This window comes from Sciurus carolinensis, chromosome 13, assembly GCF_902686445.1.
Source record: "Sciurus carolinensis chromosome 13, mSciCar1.2, whole genome shotgun sequence".
NCBI lineage: Eukaryota > Metazoa > Chordata > Mammalia > Rodentia > Sciuridae > Sciurus > Sciurus carolinensis.
The window spans coordinates 54573612-54599155 of record NC_062225.1 but is presented as its reverse complement, the minus strand read 5'-3'; the positions used below and the strand labels follow the sequence as shown (position 1 = coordinate 54599155).

Below are 25544 nucleotides of genomic sequence, written 5' to 3'. Positions count from 1 at the left end.
GATAAATCTCAATTTTTTTCCTTTTACATATAAATTATGACCTAAAGTGCATAAAATTACCAGTGAAAATACTTTTTTAGGGGTGAAATAGATATTAGTTTGATTTGTGTATGTGCACTTTCTTAAACTTTTGGAAAAATAGTTTATGTTTATGTTATGAACGTTAACATAAACAGATTTTATTTCAAGAGGATGAAATTTGACTTTTAGAATACATAAAAGTGAAAGGTCAAAGAGTTGAAGATAGCTGGGCACATTGGCCCTTGCCTGTAATCCCAGTGACCTAGAAAGCTGAGGCAGGTGCATTGCAGGTTCAAAGCTAGCCTCAGCAATTTAGCAAGGCCCTAGGCAACTTAGTGAGACTCTGTCTCTAAATAAAAAGAACCTGGGGGTGTAGCTCTGTGGTAAAGCTCCCAAGGATCAATCCCCAGTATCCCTCATCCTCCCAAAAAAATAAAAAATAAAAAAATTAAAAAAAAAAAAAATCAAAAGATAAACTTTTGGAGATTTTGGAAAAATTTTACATTGAAGTACAATCCTTGATTACTAATCCATAGGATTTCATTTTGTGAATGCCTTGATGAATTTGAATTATTTCTGTAACATGTTTTTATTTGAATCAGTCTTACTTGGAAAATGCTAAACCACTGGAAATATTTAAAATCTGTAAAAGAATTGTGTAGAGAAGTCATAGCAGCACCATTTATTGAAATTTTAATTACTCCTTAACAGTCGTGCTCAATCAGTGAATAGGGAAAAATATTGAAAAGGTACCATAGGTGTCAGTGCAGAAAAGAAAATACAATTGAAAAAAATAAGTGCATACACTGACCACTGAGACCAATGCTTAGTTGATAGAAAAGTAAATGAGGTAATGAGATACTTACATAAGGCAGGAAGCCCTGAAAACATGCTGCAGGGTAACTAATTTACATCATTAGTTTATGAGATCTATCAAAATTAAACTTAAAAAAAAAGCCAACCAAACAGGACTTATTCTTTTGGTAGTTTATTGCTTAGTATGTGTCTATTTTATAATGTTGTGCCCTGCTGCTGGTGAGCCACCCTGGCTCTTGGTTACTGGAGATTGAACCCAGGAGCACTCTACCTCTGAGCTACATACCCAGCCTTTTAAAATTTTTGAAACAGGGTCTCTCTAAGTTGCCCAGGCTCAGAATCTTGCAGTCCTCCTGCCTCAACCTTCCAAGTTGCTGGGATTACATGTTACCCCACCCAAAAGGTACTCCAAAAATAGTTTTGAGAACCCTATGCTTTTTTCATTTCTTAGGGAAGAAAAAAGAAGCCTAGATTTGATCCTTGTTCTTGGGTTGAAAGAGATTAGTACACATGGGAAAAAGTTTACACTGTGAGAAGATATAGTTAGAAGTTGAACTGTATGATGCAGTCAGGAGCTGTAAGAGTTGAAAGGAGAGGGAGACCTTAGAAGGTTTGCTAGATAGGGAGGCATCTTGCTTTCTCAAGTAGAACTTCCATGTTACCCCTATTAATCTTGCAGATTGTATCATTCAAACGGAAACCCCTTCTTATATCAAGCATGAAATCAGATTTCTTCTCAAGACCTTTCAAACTTTGTTTCCAGTCTTCTCCTGTCTTCTACTAACCTTCAGAAACTGTTCATTATTCACTCCCTCAGTGTGGTATAACAATCTTACTTATTTTTAATTAAACTGATGTAACGTTTTTCTGTTGCAAATCTACATGTATACATCCTCTTGACTACTGAAGACCTGCTTAATCTTGAGGCCTGGCTGAAGTCTTCACTGCCCTCTGACCTTAGAATCATGGAACTTTAGACCCCCCTTCACCTTTGTATCTGAAAATTCTTTCCCTTTTCTGATAGAATGTAATTCTTTTGGGATGTAGCATTCTATTCTGCCTTGTTTTCATTTAATAAATATTTTTGAGAATTTATTATGTGCCAGGCCCTGTTACAAGGAACTGAGGATGTCGTATTAACAAGATAAATTTTCATATACTTTGTTATACTTTTAAATTTTACCACCCCAGCTGGATTATAAGGTCTTTGACAACTTAAAGGATACTTAAATCCTCAGATATATGTTATATGCTTAGTAAGAATGTGATAATTTTCTGTATAAAGGAAAAGTAAAACTTAGTGTGTGAGCTGGAGAATTGGACGGAGAAGTCGGTCTTTACAAGTAAAGGGTAAAAAAGAATAACTGAGAATAACATTGCTTCTGAGTTTAAATATGGTTTGGTGCCAAAATTTAAAAAAAAAAAATAATCTGGAGAATGATGTAAAAATCCTTCCCTGCTTTTTGTGGTATTGGGGATTGAACCCAGGGGGGTTCTACCACTGAGCTACATCCCAATCTTTTTTTTTTTTTTTTTTGCAGTGCTAGGGATTGAACCCAGGGCCTTGTGCTTGACAGGCAAACACTCTACAAGCTGAGCTATATCTCCAGCCCTATCCCAACCATTTTTAAGTTTTATTTTGAGACAAGTCATTGCTAAGTTGTGTAGGATGGCCTGGAACTTGGAATCCTCCTCCCTCGGCCCCACCATTGGTAAGTTGCTGGGATTGCAAGCATGTACCACCATGCCTGGCTTAAAATCCTTATTCGAGGAAGGCTTGTTTGACCATAACATATGTATGACTCACTGGTAATGGAAAGGAATTGGAAAAAGAGAACAATTGAAGGGAAAATGAATAACTGCAAGAGAGGTTTGGAGGGTGTTCATTATCAAGAAGATATTGAGTTCAGTTATTGAATGTAAGACGAGTGGGAAATATCAAGGCAAACATGATCTGTAGTGACTACCAGTAGAGATGTGGGGAAATGCAGAGATGACAGCTAGAGTTAAGTAATTTTTATCAGTCAGTAGTAGAAGTGTTGAGAACTAAGACTGCTTTGGGAAACTAGAATTTAAGGGGCATTTATTTGCTTTGGTCTATATAGCTTCCTAATGCTATAGAGTATGATGCCTAGGTTTCATTGTATTCATAATCTTTATTTTCATCATGAGAATACTCTGTCTTGCCACCAAATAAAATAATGTGTATCATCATTTATTCTCAAGAGAAATAGTTTTACGTTGTACAGGAAAATTGCGAGATGGTACACAGTATACCTCACCCAGTTTCCCCTATTGCTAACTTCTTACATTATTAGGGTACATTTGTTGCAGCTAACTTTTCTTGTTTTTGATGACTGTGACAGTTTTACGTCCTAGTCAGAAATTTTATAGCATGTTCCTTAAATGAGATTTGTCTGATGTTTTTCTCATCAGGAACCTGGGATGATGGGATTTAGGGAGGGAGACCACAGAAGTGAAGTATTGTTACTCTTAATCACATGATTGAGATCTTTGCCAGGTTTGACCCACCCTCCTCCCCCTGTACTCTTTGGGAACAAGTCACTAAGCACAGCCTATACTTAAAGGCCTTGACCTAATTTTGATTCATGTATTTTTTTACTTCCCTCAACTTAGTTTTCTTTTCCATAAAAAAATTTAAACTCAGAGATATTTATTGAGTATCTACTGTATTTAGGTGCTAAGAGAAGAGTGGTGAGAGACATCATTTCTACTCTCTGTAGTTGGCCGAATTGAAATACAAAATAGTATTTATCTCCTCACCATAGGTGTTGATTTCATTGACATTTATAAACGTAAGTTGTTGAAGTCCTAATAGGCTAATTCTCAGTACTTAAATAGCCATTTAGAAGATGTGCTATTATCATAAAGATTTAATGTATATACTATAATAATAATCTTCTTTTTGCTACCAACACAGATAATAGGAAATTACTTTGATTCTTCCCAAGTAGATATATTACTGTTGTTGCCAGTATAATTTAATTATCATTAATTATATTTATATCTCTAAAAAGTTTGTAGGTGTTATAGGAAAATTCTTTTCTCCTTCACAGTATTTTCATAGGTATTTGGTGTTTTTTCTACTCAGATGTCTTTTTTCCTGAGAAGTGGTTTAAAAAATGTGTTGGGGAAAGCACACTGGGAAAAAGAACCCAGACTCTGAGCTCTTTCCTGGATAAATAAGTCATGATTATTTTTTTATGGAAAAGAAAATGAGATTGAACCAGGCATGGTTCTCACCTTGAACCTTGCGGCACACCTGTAATCCCAGTTACTCAGGAGGGTGATGCAGGAAGATTGCAAGTTTGAGGCCTGTCTGGGCAACCTAGTGAGACCCTGCTTCAAAATAAAAAGGGCTGGGGATGTAGTTAAATAGTAGAGCACCCCTGAGTTCAATCCCCATTATTGCAAAAGGAAAAAGAAAAAGAAAGTGAGGTTAATAATTATAGCAACAATTGATACCTTTTATTGTATAGCATGAATTCACATGGTATTTTATTAGATATGAATCTATAATTTAATTCCTAGTAATAACCCTGAAGAGAGTATTGTATTCTGGTAAATAAAGGAACATAATGAGAAATTAGGTAAATGTAGTGCTGAGTATTTGAATTCCACTTTGTCACATTGAAAATACACATTCTTTGTAGTACAATCTGAGGTCTTTAAGAAAAGGGGTATTTATTTGCCAGAACAAGATCATGATATGCCCCCAGGAAGGAGTAGGAAAGAATACTAAGGTAAGGAGAGAAACTAATATTTATAGAGTGCCTACTCTGACAGGAATATGATTACTTTTCCTAGTTGTTGTTATAGTATATTAAGTAAGTAGTGTTATCCTCCAGGATTTAGCAAGGTCCTATCATTTGTCAAAGATTGCATGAGTAAGTTGGTAGCTGATGGGTTTGCTTGACTTCAAAGCCTTCTTTAACTTTTTTTGTATAGCATGCTGCTATATTTATTCATTCACTTAAACATTTGCTTATTAAATTTTATGTTCTGTATTACAGCATAAAAATGAATGTATTGCATTCTGGCTACAAAGATTCATATTCTAGTATTATATTTCTTAAATGGGTACTAGAATCAATATAGTAAATTATGCAGGATTTCTTTCTTTTCCTTTTTCTTTTTTTTTTTTTTTTTGTACTAGAAATTGAACCCAGGGACGCTCTACCACTGAGCTACATCCCTAGTTCTTTGTATTTTTAATTTTGAGACAGAGTCTTACTAAATTGCTGAGGCTGGCTTGGAACTTGTGATCCTCCTACCTCAGCTTCCCCTGAGATTACAGGTGTACACCACTATACCATATTCTTTCATTTTTGAGACAGGGTCTTGCTACATTGCCCAGACTGGACTTGAACTTGCAAACCTCCTGCCTCTTCCTCCTGAGCAGCTGGGATTAGTATCTGCCATCATGCACATTGTGTTCAGAATTTCCTAAAAACTAGTGAAAGAGAAAATTTTAGCACATTGTATGTAGCAGAAGGTATAAGTGTTATTTCATGAATTTTTTGTCTTTGTTATATATGTTTATGTGTCATGGATTTCTAAAAAAATACATTTCTTTAAAAAAAATTTTTTTTAGTCATAAATGGACACAGTACCTTTATTTATTTATATTATATGGTGCTGAGGATTGAACCCAGTGCTTCTCATGTGCTAGGCAAGCGCTCTACCACTGAGCCACAACCCCAGCCCCACAAAATGTATTTCTTATTGTGGAAGAGCATCAATAATTTGAGAACTACTTTTAATGGCAAAGACAGGAAGGTAAACAAATAATTATGAATAATCATAATAGTAAGTTCTATATTAAAGCTCTATCCAGGATGCTAAGGAAGTTGGTAGAGAAAGCAAATAATTCAAGGAAATCAGGAGAGATGACTTAAGTAGTTTTAAAGCATGGGATAAAGGACCTTAAATCCCTCTAAAAAAGCTAACGGATTGAAAGAGCTTAGAATTTTCAGGAAGCTTCGGGTGGTATGAAACAAACCAGAGTCTGTATTTCTATGTCTGTATTTTTGGGAATTTATAGGCCAGTATACCAAAGATTTTAGATTTTATTAGGCTGATGATTTTTCTGGAGTCTCATGGTGGTGTTTCTTTGCTAAAAAGCAGATAAATATGTATTTGGTTCCATCATACAGTCCATAAAGAATTTCAGGGATAGAAAACTGGACTATATAACATATGCATTATAACATGGTAACCATGAAAACAATTATATCCTAAAACAGATAAGCTGTTTAGAGAAAAATGCTCCTTTTGCTATTATTGCTAGTGGACTAATGGTACTAGGAACTAAAGTTTTTAATTTTTTTTTTTAGTTGTCAATGGATCCTTATTTTGATTTTTATTTTTATGCAGTGCTGAGAATCGAACCCAGTACCTCACATATGCTAGGCAAGTGCTCTTACCACTGAGCCACAACCCTAGCTGAAAAGTTTTAATAAAACCTTACAAGTAAAAAAGTTGTGTACCTTTCCTTTGAATTGAGAAGACCACTGTTACTCAATTCTGAGAACCTCTAGGGAATGGTTATTGGAATATAAATATCAGACCCCTTGCTGTAAACCAGTTCACATATTTTATCAACAGCTATGTTTTGACTTGTGACACTTCTTCCCCCAAATTTTGCCTTTTTGTTAACATTTAAGTATTGGTACATTTCACAAAAATACTAGAGTTCTTTTATTTCTTGAAAAAGTGAAGGGGCAGGGAGAGAGAGGAAGGAGGTCAAAGGAGGAAAATAGGATTGGTAGGTAGAATCAAAGCTGAATATATGTATAAATGGAAGTGCCATAGCGAAACTCATTAATTTGTACAATTAATGCGAATGAATTATTATAATAAAAATAAATAAAGGAGCCAGGTTCAGTGACACATGCCTGTATTCTCAGCAGCTCAGGCCCTAAGCAACTGAGGGAGACCCTGTCTCTAAATAAAATATAAAAAAGGGCTGGGAATGTGACTCAGTGGTTAAGCGCCCCAGGGTTCAATCCCAGGTGAGAGAGAGAGAGAAGAGGGGGAATGGAGGGAAAAATTTATTGTAGCAATGTTGATGTCATGTAATAATTGGCAGAAACTTCTAATTAGCTCTTCTCTTTTTAGGGAGGGCAATCCCCTCATACTCTGTGTCTTACACCAGCCCAGCTTTATTCATTTGTTGCCTACCTGGCCCTTGTAGGCATTTGAATTGCCTACTTTATACTTTACTTTGTGAAGTGTTTTTAAAAGGGGTTTTTTTCTTTAGAAGATGATTGTACCACCAAGCACGGTGACACATGCCTATAATCCCAGCATCTCAGGAAACTGAGAGTTCAAAGCCAGCCTCAGCAAAAGTGAGGTGCTAAGCAACTCAGCAAGACCCTGTCTCTAAATAAAATACAAAATAGGACTGGGGATGTGGCTCACTGGTCCAGTGCCCCTGAGTTCAATCCTGGTACACCCCCAAGCCAAATAAATAAATAAATAAATGAATAAATGATTGAATAAATAAATAAATAAATGATTCTACCAATATTGAAGAGGACGGATTGGAGGAATATGAGAAGGACCTTGTTAGAATGTTAATGCAGTAGAGGTGAGATGCTCTTTTCTTCTTCTGAACCCATAGAATGTCATGTAAATAGATTTTGTTCAGTACTACTTTATCTTTTTGGGGGGAGATTGAACCTGAAGGTACTTTACCACTCAGCTACATCCCCAGACTTTTTTTGTTTTTAATTTTGAAACTGGATTTTACTAAGTTGCTGAAACTGGCTTCTAACTTTTGATCCTTCTGCCTTACCTTACCAAGCCTCTGGGATTATAGGCCTGTGCTCCCATGTCCAGATCTTCAGCACCAATTTAAAATATTCTGTTATTCAGATGGAATCAAAATAATATTAAAAGTTTTCTGTTGTGATACTATTTTCCAAATACTATTTAAGTGGAGAACAAATTTAGGAAGTAAAGAAAACAAAGCAGAAATGGGAACCATAGTATCACACATAGTATTCTGTATTTAAATGGTAGTTTGCTGAGTAAATGTTTTAGAGAACACCATACTTCATCCTTTTTTTTTTTTTTTTTTTTTTTTGCGGTGCTGGGGATTGAACCCAGGGCCTTGTGCTTGTGAGGTAAGCACTCTACCAACTGAGCTATCTCCCCAGCCCCATACTTCATCCTTTAACTTTTTGTTTCATGCAGTTTGATTAAAATGTCTCCTTTGTTTAATTGAAACAAATCTTGACAATGTTGTGTAATTTGGGTATAAATTTTTTCTTTGCACTTTTAATGCAGTTTGGCAGCAAGTTAAGAGGTTGTACTTGTTTGAGGTACCCTTTTTAGGAATGTTTGAGTCTTTTCATTTCTCTAACAGTCCATTTGACTTGGTCTGGATTAAGTGCCTTACAAGGTATAGAACTTTGGTGGTTTTTGTTGGTTGGTTGGTTTTTGGTACTGGGGATTGAACCTGGGGGTGCTTAACTATTGAGCCATATCCCCAGTTCTTTTTATATTTTGAGGCAGGGTCTCACTAAGTTTAGGTTCTCACTAAGTTGCTGAGGTTGGCTTTGAACTCGCTATCCTCCCGCCTCCTGAGCTGCTGGGAGAAGTTCGGTGTTTATAAAGTGATCTCGTGTCTACGGTTTCTTTTTTACACAAATAACTACAATAAAAAGAAGGCATACAAAAGCAACTGGGCAATAGAAGAGATTTAAAAACCCTAACAGAACAAGTTGGGATAAGAGTCATAGGTAAGAGTTGTCATTGAATTAAGCTTTAAATACTAAGGGTATGCAGGGCGCTGCGTTTAATGCCTATAATCCTAGAAACTCTGGAGGCTGAGGCAGGAAGATTACAAGTTCAAATCCAGTCTGGACAATTTAGTGAGACCCTGTCTTAAAAAATAAAAGGACTGGGAAAGTAGCTCAGTAGTAGAGTACCACTGGGTTCAATCCCTAGTACATAAAAATAAAAATTAAGGATTTGACTGAAAGATTTAGGTAAGGTAGACAATCCATGGGTTAGTAGATAAAGTTAAAATAGCGGGAGCAATCATATAAATAGCGAAATGCACAGGAAGTACTTCAACAGGATCAGTATAGTTTGAACTAACTTTAAGTAGAGGAGCATTGGCTTGAGTATGTAGATATTGACTTAGAAATACTGATGATAGTATGTATTTTCTTCCCAGCTTTTTGTATTTGTGAAGTAATCTAGGTAGAATGGCATCCAGTGCAGTAATGAAGAGGATGTGTTCGGGAGCCACACTTACAGTTTGGAGCATGCCATTTAATCCCTGTATCTATTTAAACATGTAAATGGTCCCTAATAATAGCAGCTATCTGGTGGGATTGTTATGAAGATTAAAAGTTAATACTAGTAAAGCTCTTAAAATGATGCCTATTTATCAATAAGCATTCTTAATGAGTATTTTTAGTGTGTATGTGTGTAATATGTGCACACTTAGGAATCATACCTGTTGGAAATGTCTTATTTGTGTATATCTACAGGAAAGCTAGTAATGTTAGAATTTCAGTTTTGAGTAGCATGTAGATTATGGTAGTAAAGTCTAATCATCTCGTTTTACAGGTGTTTAAGTTGTATAGTAGCAGAGCTATAACCAGATCTGTCAGACAACAAATATCTGAGCAATAAACAAAACAGACAACCAGCTTTGCCTTTATGGACCTTTCAGTCTGTCAGAAACCTAAATATTTAACCATATCAGGTGTGAAAAATGTTATAAAGATATAAAGTACTATGTGTGGATAGAACTGGGGGGCCTCCTTAGGCTAGGATGTTAGAGAATTGTCAAGATTTTTAAGCTGAGAAGTGAATGATAAATAGCAGTTTGCCAGGGTTAGGTAGAATGAAGAGTTTTCCAGGCAGAGGGAGTAGCATTTGTAGAGGCTTTGAGGGAAGATAAAGTATGACTTATTCAGTTGCCTAAAGTGTAGAAAACAAGGGAAGGAGTGGCAAAAGGTGCATCCAGAGAGGTTAGATAGTGGCTAAATAATGCAGGATTTGTACACCATGTTAAAGATTTTGACCTTAAGGGTGACTTTGATGGTTTAAGCAAGAAAAGAGGCATTGCCGGATTCACATTCTACAAGGTCATGTTAGCCATATTATGGAAAACAAATTACGGCATAGATGTAAGAAAACTTAATTTAGTGGTTTTTCTTGTTGTTTATTTGTTTATTGTTGGCACCAGATATTGAACTCAGGGTCTTGTACTTGCTAGGCAAATGCTTTACCACAGAACTTCATCCCCAGTCCAGAGACTTAATTTAGGGAGTTATAGTCAGGGCCATTGTGTATTGGGGTTTTCATTTATGTATGCTACCTTTGTAGTTGTCCAGATAAAAGATAATGTTGAAGTCTGAGCCAGCTGCTAAAAAAAAAAAAAAAAGAAAAGAAATGTTGTTTTGGATTATGGTTGTGAAGATAGAGTTGGGCAAATTTCAGAGATGTTAGATTTAACTACTCCAAAATTTATTTTCAGATAAATCTTCACTGAATTTTAAATCATATATATCTCAAATGTCTATTTTACCTGGATACTTTCCAGTTATCTCAAATTCAACAGGTTTGGGGATGGGGGGAGCAACCTACAACAAAATAAACAAACAACAACAAAAAAAAAACAATGCATACAGTGGTCTGTCTCCAAATAGGGGGAAAAAATTAGCCATTTTCTTTCCCAATATTCCTTATATTATCAACTAACATGCACTTAGTTGCTGACCCTATCTACTTAGTAACTATTAGACTAGTTAGCTGTATGTAACTGCATTTGGTAAGACTACTTAGAATTAGGTTGTATTCCACGTGTTTACTTAGGAACTTAAATGTTCACTAGATTGTTACATTCTAAAATGCTCTACTTAGTAACTTTTTTTTTTTTGGTACTAGGGATTGAACCCAGGGTGCATAACCATTGAACCACATCCCCAGCTCTTTTTATTTTGAGACAGGGTCTTACTTAAGTTAATAGGACTTCAATAAGTTGCTGAGGCTGGCTTTAAATTTGTAATCCTCCTGCCTCAACTTCACCAGTTACTGGGATTACAGGTGTTTACCACTGTGCCCAGCAGAAAAATATATATCTTTAATAATTTTTAGCATAACTATATTTTCTTAAGTAGATATACATACAAGTTAGGTTAGTCTTATTTTAAATCAACTTAATTGTGTTAAATTAATCAAGTTTTTGTTTCAGAAGTGCATAAAATAGTATATTAAATTAATCAATATGGAACTCTTGTTTTCAATGACTTTTAAATTTATTATTTTTTTTCTTTTTTAAAATCACTACTAGAGATTGAACCCAGCTTTACCATTGAGCTATCTATGTTCCCAGGCCTTTTTCATTTTTATTTTGAGATGGGGTCTCTGTTGCCAAGACTGGCCTTAAACTTTCAATCCTCCTGTCTCAGTCTCCTCTGAGTTTCTGGGATTACTGGCATGTATCACCATGCCTGGCTTTTATTAAATTTATTTCTGATCATGAATATACTTTTTTTTGTTTGTCTGTTTTGGAACTTGGGGTGGAACCCAGGGCCCTGTTCATGCTAGACAAGTGCTCTACCTTTGAATTAAGTTCCCAACCCTATTTATGTTGAACCAGGATTTTGCTGTTGCTCAGGCTGGCCTTGAACAGGACCCTCCTCCCTCAGCCTCCCAAGTAGTGCTACCATGCCTGGCTGTGTGAATACACTTTAAAAGACATTCATTTTTAGTAGACCAATTTAATTGAAGAGATTTACTGCTTGGCTATGGATTATATACATGGTATTGAAATCATATTACATAAATTTAAAAAAAATTTTTTAGTTATAAATGTACAGAGTATCTCTGTTTTATTTATTTATTTTTATGTGTGCTAAGGATTGAACCCAGTGCCTCACATGTGCCAGGCAAGTTCTCTACCACTGTGCTACAACCCTAGTCCCCTATACATAAATTTTGATGACAAAAAATAACACTAGTTTATATTCAGCTGCCAACCCAATATACCCTCATCCTTTAGGTTAGATCTGTAGACTTTCAGGTTTTCCTAACTTTGTTCTTTTCAAATGTTACTTTTAAAGTATCAAAACAAAACAGAGTGCTGATTGACTAATTAGTCACTTTATGATTTTGGGACAAGTAATATTACTTCAACTCTAGGTGGTATATATATTTCCTATTAGCGATTATTTTTATTATTTCACTTCCGTGCTGTCAGTTTTTTATGCCTTTCACATTTTTTTAAGATGTGACACTGATTACAATCCCCAAGTTTGAGAAGATGAATTTTCTAAACTTTGCTCTGAGAACTAGTAGTGCTTCTTTTTCTGTTATACTTAATAACATGTAGGGTAAATTGGTGCTGTTTTAGATAACAGTAAAAATGTGCACATTATTTTGTCATCAACTTTTAAAAATTTTTTGTTAGAAATAGCCATTTTCCTTATCAGAAAAAATGATCTTCACTCAATTTAGATTTTTCATGGTATTGTTTTTTAAAATCTTTTTTTCTGTGAAATGCAAGATTGTGTGCAAGGGATTCATTGTAAAGAAAAGTTTTTTTTCTTTGTACAGAGTACTAGGAGTGTTTGTTATTTAGTGGTTAGAAGCAGAAATGTCTCCTTTTTAAATTTATCGGATTATTGCTTCTTTTTAACTTCCCCAAGAAACTGATAAACAATTGTTATATTTATTTTGGAAACAAATGCTGCAACAATGTATAAGGGAACTATGTATACTGTGTTTGAATGGTGAGTCACACAAAATTATTTAAAGATGGCATATAAACTCATAGTTTACAAAGTATATTCAGGGAAGAGAAAAGTAGGAAAAAAGTAGATTTAGTGGAAGGTCGCAACAGAATTTTTTTTTTTTTCAGTTTTAGTGGTTTCTGCTCTTTGCATGAGATGGAAGAAAGCCCACCTTCCCCCCAATTTTATTTACATTTTGCCATCATCTGAGAAGCAGTTTATGTACAAAACAAACGTTTGACTCTTGTATTCTGCCCCCCCACCCCCATACTTCTGGACTAGGAAATGCAGCTCCTAGCACTCTTTTTTTTTTTTTTTTCTGAAGACAATGAATCACATGCTGTGTCACCTAAATCTATGACCAAGAGACAATTTTATCTCTAAGGGACCATAATGCTTCATTTGTCCTGGACACATGACATCATGTAGCAGTGTAAGATACATCTTTCTGGAGAATGTTTGGAATTTGAATCTGCTCTTTAATCTCAGTACTAGGTTTTTGGAATGGGAAATATTTATAATGAAGAATATTAATCAAAGCAATGAATATAATTTTAGATTAATAAAAAATTTGGGAGTTTTTTTGTCTTTATTCCCCCCTTACATTAGGGTTACCAAGGTTTTCAGTTACTTGAGATGATAGAATATCTTTAACACTCTAGTGTTTGTTAGATTTGTTGCCTTGAAAAATGTGCTTTGTAAATGTTAGATTCTGTTTTTGCTACCAACTGATAAATTAACGAAGAAAATTGTTTTCCTTTTTTAAAATAAAGTCTTCAGATTTAGAAAACAATTAGTATCTATAAAGTACTATAATATTTTATGTCAAGCTTATTACACTGTTGAATCTAGGAAATATAATGCTGTGGCTTCCAGTCTTGAGAAATGGTACATTATTATAATTAATTAATATGTATGGTTCATTCCTAAGGAGATTACAGATTAAGAAAGAAGAGGATATTGAATGGAAGTTTCTTTTTATTATATAGTAAATTTTAGTGCTAAGTTTAAATTATAGTGAAGATTGGGGTAATTTCTAGGCAGTTCCAATAAAATACACAAACATTTTAATTTCTGTGCTATGCTATATAACTCTGCAGTTTTTTTTTTTTTTTTTTTTGAGTGTGTATGTGTGTATTTATTTGTTTTCTTTGAAAAACATTGTTTGGTGATCTGAATTAAGTGAATGAACTGCCTCTTTTCCTTTGGTAGGGTTATCTTAGCCTAGGCCAGATGGTTTTTTATATTGATTGTAAAAGTGATTGAATGGGGAAATCACAAATCTTAGATGGCATCTGGTCTCTGGTTGCTCTTTTAACATTTGTGTAATTGCTTGATATGCTGATGAAATTGATTCTTGGTGGAGAGTGAAATAGCAAGTCAATAAAAATATTTTCCAAATATCTTAAGACCACCTAAAAGGAATTAGAAATTATAAATTCCTTAATTTTGTAACCAAAACATGCTGTTCATTTGTTACATGCTGCAGGTTTCAGATGTTTAAGTGTTTAATGGAACAGATTTTAAGTAGGAAGCTAGTACAGTGAGGTCAAAATGGTAAGAAACAGCTGTCTTATAGGTTAAATGCTGTCAATAGTTCAAGTTTAATCATCCCTTGCTTTAAACCTAGGACAGACTTTGGTTTTCTTCAAAGCTTTTTGGTATAATTGCTCAAGTGTTGATTTCAGTTTTTTCCCATTTCTAGTGGAATGTAACAGTGATGGTATGTTTCTTTCACTTCAGTGTAATAGAAGTCTATTAGAGAAAGTAAAATTGATTTTCCCCAATGAAGTTATGAGGAAAGGAGTATTTAATGACTGACTTGATAGTACGGGGAAAAAATAAATTGGAATAAGTTTGCTTTGTGATATTAAGAATTGACTGATGATTGGGTCTGGGATTGTGACTTAGTGGTAGAACACTTGCCTAACACATACGAAGCACTGGGTTCAATCCTCAGCACCACATAAGAAGATAAATAAATAAAGATATTCTGTCCGTCTACAACTAAAAAAAATTAAAAATAAAAAAATTCACTACTGTATTTTATTTGGAGCTGGGTCTTTTTTCAGTGTTATATTTTGTTTACTAATAAGAATTCTTAGACAATATAGTAAAAATAAAATTTCAACAGTTAAAATTACTGAGAAACAATAACATAGAACTCTTAAGTAAGAACTATAATATAGGGAAGACAGAAGCTTAATTAAAATTGAAAATTGTAGCATAAAAAATTTCAGTAATTTTAAAATCATCTTTTAAAAAATCAAACATATAAATGGAAGTGAATTAGTTTCAATTATTCCTTATTTGCTGTGGATCTTTATAATTCTTTATAATTCTTATAGTTCATAAGAATTGCTGATTTGGGGGTTATTAAATAAACATTATATTAATGAACCCATATTTTAAAAGTACTATTTGGGGCTGAGGGTGTAGCTCAGAGGTAGAGCATGAGCAAGACCCTGGGTTTGAAAACAATAAGTAAGTAAAAGTACTAGAGTCAGCATGCTGAAATTCATGATCTAAGTAATATCTAAAAGTAGATGGGAAATTATTACATTTAGTGTTTTAACTTGATAAGAATTCTGAAATAGGACTGAAGGTTCCAAATAGTTGAATATGAATGAATGTAACTATATGTATATAATATGTGTGTGTGTGTGTGTGTGTATTTCTGTGCTTATATTCCTTTTCATATTATACCATTATATTTGTTGCTATCTTTTCTTTTGATTACTAAGAATGGCACTAATAGTGAAAACTCAACATTTTAAAGCATTTCAGAGATACTATAGTTATAGCTTTTTATTTCTTGTAAATTCTTTTGTGTATGAGAATTGTTAGCATCAGACACAACTTTAAAAAAATTTTTTTTTTTTAGTTGTAGATGGACACAATACCTTTATTTTTTATATTTTAATGTTGTGCTGAGGATTGAACTCAGTGCTTCACACGTGCTAGGCAGGTGCTCTACCACTGAGCTACAACCCCAACCCAGGCACAACTCTTTATAAAGGAATTTGGACCTTTCAGGGTCATTAATAACAAAATATTAAAATTTCTAAATTCTTTTACATTATTTAAATTAAAAAACATTCGAAGAAGAATTCTAACATGTAGCATGATTGGCAAAATATAGCCAAAGGAAACAAATAGAATAAGGAAGTGGAAGTTGTATCCTAAAGAAAATGGTGAAACAGCAATTGCAGCACTTTTCTGAGAAGTCCTAATTGCATTTGGCTGCCTTGCCAGTGGATCTCTTGGTCACGACCCATCCTTAATAGAAAATTCTTGTTTAATTTCAGACCTTCAGAACAAGGTATTGTTACTGATTTTGTACCCTAATTTTTGTATTGAAGAATATAACATGTATGAATCTACTTTATGTGGAGGAAAGTCATAATTTTAAAGTTGATAACAGTAATAACTTGGCATAATAACCATGTCTGCAACTAGTGTTCATTATGTTTACTTTGTTCCTCTGTTCTAAGTGTTTTTTAAGGTTCTCATTTATTTTCTACTAAAATCTTATGAAAGTAGGTATATTATTATTATAATTATAATTTGAGAGGTCTTATAAAGTGGTGACTGTCAGAAATAGGATTGAAAACAGGCAATATCTCTTCAGAACTCATGCTCTTGAACTTCACTGTCTCCAGATGTGATTAACAGCAACACTAATGATTTAGATTTTACCTTTGTGATATTTTTATTATTGAAATTGTTTATCCTTCATAATTTTAACTTCCAGTTCACAACTTCCTTAAGTTTCTGTTACATATATCCTAGTATTATGTATGTTAATTCCTTTCTCTAGGAAGAAACCTTTCATTTTATAGCATTGCACTATTTACCATAGATTCTAACAACTCTCATAATAGAGACATGAGTGTAGGACGAGCAAAAGTTTTCTTCCTGAAACTCTTTGGAAATGAACCAGGATAGAATGTTCTGAATAGTATAACTATCAGTCTTCTCTTTTATCCACATTGATAGCTGTAGATGCTAACATCATAGATTTAATGTAAGTAATACTTCAGCTTTGAAATGTATATAAAATTCTATATACATTTAGGTAGTTATGACATTATAGTTTTTCATGACATATTTCTTATCAGGAGGTTATTATTCTGTATCCTGAACTACCAAGCCACAGTACACAAAAAGGGACTCATAAGTAGTTGGGGAAAATATCACAAAGTTTATATATTAAATTCATACATCTTAAGATGAGCTCTTTACCCTTATTCAGATCTTAATCTGATCTGTGGTATTATAAAAATTCTAATGAAATTTGGCTTTCCAGTCTGTAGCAGATAATGTATCTATAAGTTAATATCTATGATTTAGAAATTGCAAATGTGCTAAAAACTGCAGGTTTCTTAACCTTTTGTGTGTGTGTGTGTGTTGCAGGGGAATTGAACCTAGTGCCTTGTGCTTGCGGGGTAAGCACTCTATCAGCCCTTCGTAACCTTTTTAGTGGTTACAGCATGAACTAAGCTAATATAAGGCTATTGAGGATTTTTTAAAAAATATTATTTAGTTGTTTATGGGCCTTTATTTTATTTATTTATATGTGGTGCTGAGAATCGAACCCAGTGCCTCACACATGCCATGCAAGTGCTCCACCACTGAGCTACAACCCACGCCCCTGTTGAGGATGTTTATTTGCCTCCTCCCCTTGGTGTGAATATGCATTCCCCCCCAGGTTAACATTTTTATTATGAAATATTGCTTCAGATCTCACTGGGTTGTAACATCATAAATACATTGTATTGCTTTCTTGAAATCCAAAATATTCTGAATTTTTAAAATATATCTGGACCTGGGGTTTTTAGACCTATATAATCAGGTACAGTGACCACAATACAAATGAAGTCAGATTCAGAACTAGCATTTTATTTTTTTATTTTTATTTTTTATTTATTTGGTTTTTTTTATTTATACAGACTGCATTTTGATTCATTGTACACAAATGGGGTACAACTTTTTGTTTCTATGGTTGTGCATAATACAGATTCATACCATTCATGTAATCATACGTGTACATGGGGTAATGATGTCTATCTCATTACACCATCTTTCATACCCCTGCCCCCTCCCCCCTCTCATTTCCCTCTACTTAATCTAAAGTTCCTCCATTCTTCTCTTACCTCCCACCCCCATTATGTATCATCATCCACTTATCAGGGAAAACATTTGGCCTTTGGTTTTTTGGGGTTGGCTTATTTCACTTAGCGTGATATTCTCCAATTCCATCCATTTATCTGCAAATGCCATAATATTACCCTTCTTTATGGTTGAATAATATTCCATTGTGTATATATACCATAGTTTCTTTATCCATTCATCTATTCAAAGGCATCTATGTTGGTTCCACAATCTAGCTATTGTGAATTGAGCTGCAATAAACATTGATGTGGCTGCGTTACTGTAGTATGCTGATTATAAGTCCTTTGGGTATAAACCAAGGAGTGAGATAACTGGGTCAAAAGGTGGGTTCATTCCAAGTTTTCTGAGAAATCTCCATTCTGCTTTCCAGAGTGACTACAGCAATTTGCAACTCCACCAGCAACGTACAAGTGTGCCTTTTCCCCCACATCCATGCCAACATCTATTATTGCTTGTGCAGAACTAAGCATTTTAATCCAGTAAAGAACACAACATTATGAGACCTTTTAATGTGGATAGATTTCATTTTGAAAAAACTCCCCTTTAGTTTTGAAGTTTTCTTGGAAGTCACTTACATTGCTCTTTGTAAATGAAGTACATTTTTCATATTGTTATTGAAATGAAAAAACAATGAAAATTTAACACGTGTAACCTCCAGAATGTGTGCATGGAACAGACTGATTTGAGAAACACTGATAGAGTGGCAAATAGTCCCACATACTTGAGCCGTCTCTGTAAGCATTATGCTTTAGGGAGACTTTGTTTTAAGTAACAAACTTGAATAATAGTTAACAGGTTAAATTTTTTCTTATATTTAAAGAATATGATTTTTAAAAGAGACAGGAAGAGGTCTATCCCACTTTTTAAAAAATGTGCAGTTACCTTGACCTCCATGGTTATGGCCTATACATATTTCTAGTTGGGGATTACCATCATAATGAGTAACTGTTACTGGTAGGAGGGAGTATGTCAAATTTATGCAGTGTGCTGAGGTAGAAAACACTTTAAAACTAGTGAGCTTAAAAAAAAAAAAAGAATAATGCCCTCTACTGACATTGTGAGAGACTAATGTAAACATCTTTTTTCAGCAGCATGATGAATAAGTACCTGAACCAGCTTTCTGCTGAAAACATTCTAAAATATTGGATAAATAACTTAAATGCATCAATGCTATAGCAAAAAGTAAAGAATACTTAGGCCAAAACTAAACCCATTGAGGTAAGTTGAGTTCTGAAACTGGTTTTTGCCTTCAGGGTATTTGCCAAATCAGGTGAGCTTCTATTTTCATGCTCAAGGGTTAAGAGGCAAAGCCCAGATTCAGTCTGCTAGAATACCTAGCAGGATAGTCTTCTACATTAATTTGGAGCTCGATAGGGTAGAGCATACCAAGTGTTTTGTGATCTACAAATTATTTTCCTAATACTGGTTTGCATCATGAATCCACACTAAAATCTCAAGCTAAGAATTTAAAATGATCCTGAGCCCAGCATGGTGGTGCATACCTGTAATACCAGTGACTCAGGAGGCTAAGGCAGGAGGTTCCAGGCCAGCCTCAGCAGTTTAGTGAGGCCCTAATCAACTTAACTAGACCTTTTCTCAAACTGAAATATTAAAAGGACTGGGGATGTAGCTTAGTGGTTAAGTGCCTCTGGGTTCAGTCATACCAAAAATAAAATAAAATAAGATTATCGTGGTCTATTACTATTCCCAGGGAACTGATGAAACCTATCAAAATCATCATTATCCAAGAATTCCCATTGTTAAAAGTTATAATGGAAATAAGTAATTCATAATAAAAATCACCAACCATCCAAACAAACAGGGCAATATAAGAGGATAAGTAGTCAGACCTGCAAAGAGTTCACATTTCAAAATTATCAGATGTAAATAAATACACTTTACATGTTCAATAAATGGCTTAAAATGAGAAAAAGAACAAACATTTGGAAAAAGAATCAAATTCTAGAAATGAAAATAGTCATTGAAATTAAAATTCAGTAGATAGGTATAAAACAAATAGACTCTATTGAAAAATTGGTGTTATGAAAGGCAAATTGAATAAATCCATAATGCAGCATAGACAAGAAAATGGAAAATAAAAGATTAAGAATGGGGAAAAATTTGAGAAAACGTATTACCTTTAAAGGAATATCTAGTTTCAGTAACAATTGTTGAAGTAGAAGATCATGAAATCACATACTAAGCTAAAATAGCAGTCTATAATTCCAGCTAGCAAACACCTCTTTCAAGAACAAGGATAACACAAATACATTCTCAGACAAATAAAATCTGAAAGTTCACCAGCAGACCACCTTTGTGTGTGTGTGTGTGTGTGTGTGTGTGTGTGTGTGTGTATGGTGGTGGGAATTGAACCCAAGGCCTCAAATGCTAAATAGACCTACACTAGACCCAGTCTAGTTTTTAAGTAGGAGGAAAATGATCATAGGCAGAAAGTCCGAGATTTTAAGAAGGAATGAAAAAGAGTGGCAAGCATAGGATTAAATTAATAAAAATTGGATAAGGAATAATGATAGTGTCTTATGATACAAACCATTGTAATACCAATTCAGTTAAATTAGAAATCAAGTAGCAAAAAAATTTTGAAGAAAAATAACATAAATTAAGAAAAATTCTTCTAAATAAGAGTATTGAAAGAAGAAACGTTTGTTTAGGGGATACTTTATTTTTAGAAAAATGAAAAAGCTAAAATAAAATACCAGTTAATATTTTAGAAACCAGGAGGAACTGGCATGGCAGCACATGCCTATAATCCCAGAGACTGGGGAGGCTGAGGCAGGAGGATCACAGGTTGCAGGTTCAAGGTCAGCCTCAGCAAATTAGCAAGACCTTAAGCAACTTAGTGAGACCCTATCTCTAATACATGCAGGGGATATACTCAGGGGTAAAATGCCCCCTGGATTCAATCCCCAGTACCCAAAAAGAAAAAAAAATAATAATAAAGAAACCAGGAAAAAATAATTGGAAGTATTGTTCAGAAAGATCTTTTTATTGTCCTGAAGCAGAATAAAGATAACTTAGTGTTTTTTAAGTTGTATCAAAAATTTAAGGTGATTTTTCAATGAAATTATATAACTTCCACTCTAGTAGGCAGTGAAAAAATGAAACAAGAAAGAGATGCCGCCCCCCAAAAAAAGAAAAGGAAAAAAGAAAAAAATTGACATGGTAAGAGTGTGATCCTAAATAAGATCACATTTACTTGTACAAGTAAATCCAAATATTTGCATACCTTATTTTTTAAAAACATTCAGTTATATAGGGACTAGAACAGAGCCTGCAAGGAAACAATATTGAAAGTAAAATGATGGAAAAAGATGCAACAGGTAAATATTAATAGAAAGAACACTAATTTCTCATTTTAAATAGACTTTAATACAAATAGAATCATTAGATATAAAAAGTGATGCATAATGGTCATTTGGCCAGGAGAATATAGATTTGAATTTTTATGCAAATAATGATCATATTCATAAAATAAAAAAGCAAAAATAAACAGATCTATAAGGGAAAATTGGCAAATTTCACCAGTATTGTGAGATTGTAATATATCTTACTCAGTATTTGATAAATAAGGCAAAACCCCCCCAAAAATAAATTAATAGGGATGTAGAAAATTTAAACAGTGCTTGATTTAAAAACTGCATGTTGAAATTTAACAAGCTTGATCCAATGAACATATATTTTAGTCCAGTCACCATAGAAACATCAACTGAATCATGAAGGTCAACCAAGTACTGATTTCAGAGATTTATTATCTTGTAAACCATTGTAATATCAATTCAGTTTGTTAGAAAGCAGTAACAAAATTTTTCTGGAAAAAAAAAAAAAAAAACAAATTAAGAAAATTTCTTCTAAATAAGTTAAGATTATAAGAAGAAATATTTGTTTAGGGAAAGATGTCAAAGTCATCCCTCAGATTTGCTTGTGGCAAACAAAACTGAGAAATGAACTAGGTAAAGGCTTTGCCGTCTTGACATACAGCATGAGAATATGCATGGACATTAAGGACCAGTGGAAGGTTGGTTGTTAACAGGAAGGGCGAAATTTTTAATAACTGGTGTTGAAATAATTATATATCCATATGTTTTCAAAGAATTGGATAAAAGTACATTTTTGGTGAATTGAAGACTTAAAGATAAAAGGCAAAAATTATGAAATAAATAGTAGACTATAAAGGAAAAGTTAAGAAATTCTGCCTTGTGAAAGTTAAGAAATAGTCAAAAGCTGAATGTGGTGGTCGATGCCTATAATCTTATCAGCTTTGAAGGCTGAGGCAAGAAGATTCCAAATTCAAGGTGAACTTAGTGAGACCCTGTTTTGAATTTTTTTGGTGGGGGAGCTACTAGGGATTAAACTCAGAGGCACTGGACCACTGAGCCACATCCCCAGCCCTATTTTGTATTTTATTTAGAGACAGGGTCTCACTGCGTTGCTTGGCACCTTGACTTTGTTGAGGCTAACTTTGAACTCAAGATCCTCCTGCCTCAGCCTCCTGAGCCACTGGGATTACAGGCATGTACCAACATGCCTGACCCTGTTTCAAAAATTTAGAAAGTAATAATAAAAAGGGTTGGGGATGTGGCTCCATGATAAAGTACCCCTGGGTTCAAAGCCAGTACCAAAAAGAAAAAGAAAAAGAAAAAAAAATACTTCAATAAAAGGCAATCAGTAAAGATAAGCCATCTACTGGGGAAAGATATTTGTATGACATAAGGATTAATATTCAAATATTGCAAATAATTTTTCAAAAAAGGCAACCCTATAGAAAAATGGGTATCAATAAATACTTCACATAAGAAGTTCAAGATCAGCCTTAGTAACTCTATCTCAAAAATGAAAAGGACTGGGGATGCAGTTCAGTGGTAAAATATTCCAGGACCTCTCCCGAAAATTGTTGAGGGATTTGGGAATGTAGCATGTATGAAAAAGAAATTTTTCTTTATTTAGTTTTCAATACACGGAGGTAAAAATATGGGAAAATAAGATAGGTCAATAAATGTGTGTGGTTAAATCAAAGTTTTATGTTTAGTAGGTTCCTTTGTTATTTTGGGTAAAAAGATTGTCAATGTAATACACCTTATTCTCTGTTTTGAAGCATGAATATTTTAGATAATAAAGAAAATTCTTGACTTAATTTCCCTTTCATTTAGTTTCTGCAAAGCATTCCTCTTAGATCAGTATTAATACCAACCTAAGCAAAAATGCTCTCCTCTGCCCTTTTGGGAAGCCATCAGAGGTTTATATGTAATCATATTTCTTGTCCTAGAATATCATTATAAAATTGAACATAATATGTAGGTATTCAAATCTCTGTTAGACACATTAAGAGATGTATGAACTGCCCTGTGGGGGGAAAAACATGGTACCTTTAAATCCCATGGCCTTTTCATAAGATGTTGCTATGGCAGTTACTCTAGTGAAGCTTTAGGTAGGGGTTCCACAATGAGTGAGCGTACCAGGACTATTTAAATTCTCCACTTCTGAATCTCATTGTAAGAACAAAGTCTGTTCCTGAACTTTGTAGAAGATTTAAGGTCTTGACATAAATTTGCTTTTCTGAATTGTCTAGTACATTTATGTCCTGGCTTTAGAAAGTGGTTTCTTAGTGGTTATATTAATTACTTGAATTAAGCTAGTTATACTCTAAAAAATTTGGAGTATATTTTTCATATCCTACATCATATTCTCCATTATATTTTCTTGGCCTTAAATACTTACTTTGAGTGATGTTTATTATATATTTCAATTGTATGTGGTTTGTTGAAGTATTGTTCTTAAAAGATTAGTAAAAGGAAGTATGACATCACTAACCCAGGTTTCCTTTTTGTTCTTTACACATTTTGTTTTATGAAGGAAACTGATTGTGCATATTATTAACACTCTGCTAGTGAAAGATTTCAGTTCATTTGAAGATGTAGTTTCACATAAAATTAGAATTTTCCAAGTACCTAAAATTAAGTTTTTTTGATTTTGGTTGTGAAATATCCATTTTGTAACCAGAACGCTAAGAAAAAATACATTAATGAATAAGAATACTAAAACATTTTAAAACATATTGAATTTGTCACACATTAAAAAATACTATAGTCAATTTAGAGTTAAAAAAAAGGTAAAAGATGTGAAAAGATGGTTGAAGCTACAGCATTTAGGAGGCCAGGGTAAAATGCATAAAGATTTGGAAGAAGCTCACTAAGCATTTCCAAGAAAGACCATGTGGCCAAGCTGTGCTAAGAGGAAGAACATGGATTGAATGAGAATTGTGTACAGCACTCTATTTTCAGCAGCTTGATGCTTTCCATGGTGTTAACCTATTTTGGGTTCAGCTGTTGTTATTTGGTAGTGCAAAAAGCAGGCAGAGGAAAAGAAACATATAAACCAAAGTTATTTTTGCATTATAATAAAATTATTACCTTACTTAGTGATGAACTAATTCATGTTAGGAAGAAGTTTTCTAATGAGAAGACATACTAAGAATCTAAAAGGTGGCTTTTGTTTTTGTCTTAAGCTTTCTGATAAGTCTGTGACCTTTTTGTAATTTGATCTTTTTTTGTGGTGTGTATATGAAAAGGAAATATGACCAAAAAAAACTTAGCACAGCATTTCTGCCCATGTTATTGTAATTTTAAACGATAGAAAAAAATTAATACATTGAAGAAAAAACTGGGAAATAAAACAACAAAGAAAAACGTTACCTAGTTAGTAACATAAGAAACCATTTTTATATATTCTACTTTTAACCAGTTTATGTAAATTCTAAAATTTGTCTTTTTTTTTTTAATTTTTTTTTTTTTTTGCAGTACTGGGGATCGAACTCAGGGCCTTGTGCTTGCGAGGCAAGCACTCTACCAGCTGAGCTATCTCCCCAGCCCTGTCTTTTTTAGATAGTCATTTTTTTTTAAATTGTAAACAAATGGGATACATGTTGTTTCTCTGTTTGTACATGGAGTAAAGGCATACCATTTGTGTAATCATAAATTTACATAGGGTAATGTTGGTTGATTCATTCTGTTATTTTTTCCCTTCCCCCCACCCCTCCCACCCCTCTTTTCCCTCTATACAAGATAGTCATTTTTAATGGCTACTAAATATTAGATTGAATAGATGTGCTTACCATTTCTCTCTTGTAGGATATGTAAGTTATTAATAGTTTTCCATTATCTTTAATAATTCTGTGGACACTAGGAGTAGGTAGGGAAGGAAGAAAGACGGTGTGTGGGGAGAGGGAAAAGGGAATATTTTTTTCCCTATGTGAGATTATTTCATCAAAGTGACTGGTAAAGTTACTAGTCAAAGAATGTGAAATTTTTAATAATTCTTGATAATATTGTCAGTTAACTTTTCCAAAATGACCTTAGGTCCGTGCCCCAAATTGTACATTATGTATATTTGTAATTATTTGCTAATTTTGGCAAAAATGGGTATTATTTTTATTTCCAATATCTGTGCTTAGGACATACCAGACTGTGTTTAGTTTATTATATAAACTATCACATTTTTGTTTTTTCATTTTCTTGATCATTAGTGAACTTGAATATATCCTAATGTATTTATTTGATGTTTGTATTAGTTTGTAAGAGAAGATCATTTGCTTATTTATCAATTGTGATGGACTTGCTGCTCTAAAAGTTCTAACGTGTTCAAAAAAGATAGTTTAGGAATGGTTCTTTTTCTTCTTGAAAATAAAATGACAGTTTAGACCTTACTAAGAGAATGCTAACCTTTCTGTGTTCATAC

The 25544-nt window shown here is 33.7% G+C and overlaps 2 protein-coding genes across 5 annotated transcripts in view; one reads left to right on the top strand and one right to left on the bottom strand.

The window, feature by feature from the left end:
- The window catches only part of LOC124962890 (translation initiation factor IF-2-like), a 127809-nt gene extending 117803 nt beyond the window's left edge, over positions 1-10006 (bottom strand). The window contains exon 1 of the mRNA XM_047522137.1: positions 10002-10006. Coding sequence (XP_047378093.1) covers positions 10002-10006 — 5 coding nt within the window. The remainder of the gene's footprint in view (positions 1-10001) is intronic.
- The window catches only part of Foxn2 (forkhead box N2), a 57562-nt gene that overhangs the window by 1995 nt on the left and 30023 nt on the right, over positions 1-25544 (top strand). Inside the window, exon 1 of one of the 4 annotated variants that reach the window (XM_047522704.1) lies at positions 2491-2549. The exons of the other annotated variants lie outside the window; for them this stretch is intronic. The gene's annotated coding sequence lies outside the window, so the exon portion shown is untranslated. Of the gene's footprint in view, positions 1-2490; positions 2550-25544 lie in introns of those variants that run through there. 4 annotated transcript variants of the gene reach the window in all.